Raw genomic sequence first — 3,273 nt, 5'->3', positions numbered from 1 at the left:
GAGATGCAGGGACGAGCGGGGCGGTGGTGGGGACGAGCGGGGCGCCGTGGGGAGATGCAGGGACGAGCGGCGCCGGGAGGAGATGCAGGGGAGATGCATAGCTCTTTGGAAGGAGAAGAAAATAATTTTTGCTTGTCAATTTGATGCCAGATTGTGGTCTAAAATAGCTGTGCATTGGTTTCTTGCAGATGGATACTGACCAAAGCTTCTTGGACACCCTTGGTTTTGGTTACACGCAAACACAACTAGAAAGTCCAATTAAAGAGCAGGCAACTCCATCAACTCAGCATCGTTCTGCAATAACAGAGAAAGGAAAATTCAACAAAGGCAAAAATTGGTCTAGTGATGAGGACAAGGTTCTCATAGCAGCATGGGCAAATACAAGTTTGAATATTGTTGGGACAGATCAAAACCGGGATGCTTATTGGGATAGAATTTCAGAGTACTACAACACACACAAGGAATCATCATGGCCGGAGCGTAATGCTAATGCAATCAATTGCCGTTACACAACGATTAACAGAGAGACCTCTAAATTTTGTGGTTGCCTTCAGCAGATTTTAAATAGGCAAGAAAGTGGAAGGACTATACAAGAAAAGGTATGCGCCTTTCTTATAATTCTATATGTGATGTGTAATATTCTATATGTGTTGTGCTTATTTTAACAACATATTTATATGTGCAGACAAACGATGCACATATTTTGTTCAAGGAAATGGATCTTAAAAAAAAGCCTTTCACACTGATGCATTGCTATGTAGAGTTTTCGAAGTATCCAAAGTGGCAGACAAGAGAAGTTGAAACTTCTCTTAAGAAACAAAAGAAGACCATTGATGCAAGTCCGGGCACAGCCACCAATGATCCGGCTGATGCATCCTCGGTACGTACTGATGCTACCTCGATACATACTGATGCTCTTGAACATGAGAAAAGACCTGATGGTGTGAAGATGGACAAGAGAGGTAAAGCTGATGACAGTGCTTGCAAGCTGTCATTAGAAACTGTGTGGGCAGCAAAGCTAGAGAAGGATGAGATCAAAGAGGCGGCAAGAAATGCTCGCTATGCACAGCAATTGGAATTGCGAAAAGAGGAGATTGCACTCAAAAAGAATGAGGATGCACGAAACGAGAGGGAGAATGCACGGAGACAGTTTGAATTAGATGAGAGGGTCATGCTCATCGACCCAAGTGGTATGACTGATGTTCAAAAGCAGTTCTACCAAGCTAAGCAGAAGGAGATCCTTGCTCGCGGCCTAGGGTAATGTGAGCTATATGTTGTAGTTGTAAGAACTATTTACTGCTTTCTGCTAGTTGAGAACATGGATTACATCACTCATTGCATAAATACTTTTATTGATAGCTGCATTACAAAGACATGGATTACTCGTTTCCAAACTTTTGCCACACATGGTCAATTAGATCAAGTTTAAGCTGACCATGTTCATCGAAATTTCTAATCCGATGAGTCATCTGAATAAAAGAGCTCAGTTCTTCCGCATGAGTACGAGAGACTGTGACTCTTTCTCCCATTGCCTCAAAAGTGCAGCTTTGCCGACCAGTTTGTCGCTCCTCTTCAACTATCATATTGTGCATTATGACACAAGCTTTCATGACATCAGTGATTTCTTTACGTTTCCATCCTTTAGCAGGTCCACGAACAATGGCAAAACGGGATTGCAGATCTCCAAAGGCTCGTTCCACATCTTTCCTAGCCCCCTCTTGCTTCTTGGCAAAAGTTTTATGCTTTCTACTAGTTGGAGCTGGTATGCTCTTCACAAATGTTGCCCACCGTGGATAGATACTATCTGCAAGGTAATACCCCATTGTGTACTGATGGCCATTGATGCTATAATTCACTGGAGGAGTTTGGCCTTCGGCTAGCTTTGTAAAAACAGGAGAACGTTGAAGAACATTTATATCATTCAGAGACCCTGGTAAACCAAAAGAAGCATGCCAAATCCAAAGATCTTGTGAAGCAACTGCTTCCAAGATCATAGTGGGCTCGCTCACATGGCCTTTAAACATGCCATGCCATTTTTTGGGGCAATTTTTCCACCCCCAGTGCATGCAATATATGCTCCCTAACATACCGGAAAATCCTCTTTCCTCCCCTATCGCAAGTAACCTAGCAATGTCTTCTTCATTTGAAGATCTCAGGTACTTTTCCTCAAAAACTTCACAAATTTTGATCACAAATTTCTTGCAAGACTCTAAATTAGTAGACTCAGCGGACCGGATGTACTCATCAACATAATCAGCTGCTACTCCATATGTTAGTATCCGCATCGCCGCGGTGATCTTTTGCAAAGGATGTAACCCAAGAGCTCCAGAAGCACTTCTTTTTTGCGTAAAATAATCATCATAGTCATGCTCAAGTATACCATCAGCTATGCGGTTGAACAAAGTACGCGACATCCTAAATCTGTGCATAAAAATTAAATGAGACAGGGAAATGAAAAAAAGGACCAAAGCAGAGAAGTGTACTAATTACGAACCTTCGTCGAAACAAATGTTCGGGAAAGCGAGGAACTTCTTTGAAGTAGTCGTCCCACAGAAGAAGAAATCCGGCATCTCTTCCTCGATCGATTGACTGACGTCCATGCTTGGAACCGCCATGGCGTCGAGCGTTCTTCCTCTCTTCCTCCTCGCGCTCGGCGAATGCTGCAAGTATGAGTTCATCGTCGCCAGATGAAGATGACGAAGAACTCATGTCCCAAGTGGATGTGTTCATTGTGTTGCGTGAGAAACGATAGAAAAATCTAGGTGAGGAGAGAAGTGTGCTGGAAGAGGTGGTAGGAGTGGTTTATATAGATCGGAAATATGACCATTAGAAATATAGCCGTTGGAATATACACGTCCTAATTTACACGTTCCATTGAAAAACTGGGAAATGTATAATTTTGTAAGGTGTATATGGACATGTATATGGAGATATATACATCCAAATTTACACGTTCCACTAGAGATGCTCACAATGGCGTGGAGAGCAACTGCTTGCTCACCTCACACCACGATCAGAGCATGACCATGTCACCTACACACACACCATTAGTTGCGTATTAATCTTCATAAATTATGCGAACTGTTGTCCGAACTGCCCTTGATATATGTTGAACATGCAAGCATGCTCATCGTATACTTATTATATAAAAGTGTTAGAATAAATTTGAGGCATGTTGTTGATCATCCGAGGACCAAGCAATCACACGAGCACGACACCGAGATTTGTTAATGAGGTTCACCAATATGGCTACATCTCCGGGGCTTGACTACG

At 42.7% G+C, this 3,273-nt stretch overlaps 1 protein-coding gene across 1 annotated transcript; it reads left to right on the top strand.

Moving 5' to 3' along the window:
• Window positions 1–188: 188 nt before the first annotated feature.
• LOC125532127 (glutathione S-transferase T3-like) lies at window positions 189–1,303 on the top strand (the record flags this gene model as incomplete). Its single annotated transcript, XM_048696290.1, has 2 exons — window positions 189–599; window positions 686–1,303. Coding segments are annotated over 2 exons (987 nt in total), but the record flags the coding sequence as incomplete, so codon positions are not given.
• Between the last annotated feature and the right edge of the window lie 1,970 nt (window positions 1,304–3,273).

The sequence above is a fragment of the Triticum urartu genome, unplaced genomic scaffold (assembly GCF_003073215.2).
Source record: "Triticum urartu cultivar G1812 unplaced genomic scaffold, Tu2.1 TuUngrouped_contig_9137, whole genome shotgun sequence".
Lineage (NCBI taxonomy): Eukaryota > Viridiplantae > Streptophyta > Magnoliopsida > Poales > Poaceae > Triticum > Triticum urartu.
Note: the sequence above shows the minus strand (reverse complement) of the source record. Positions and strands in the feature narration are given on the sequence as shown.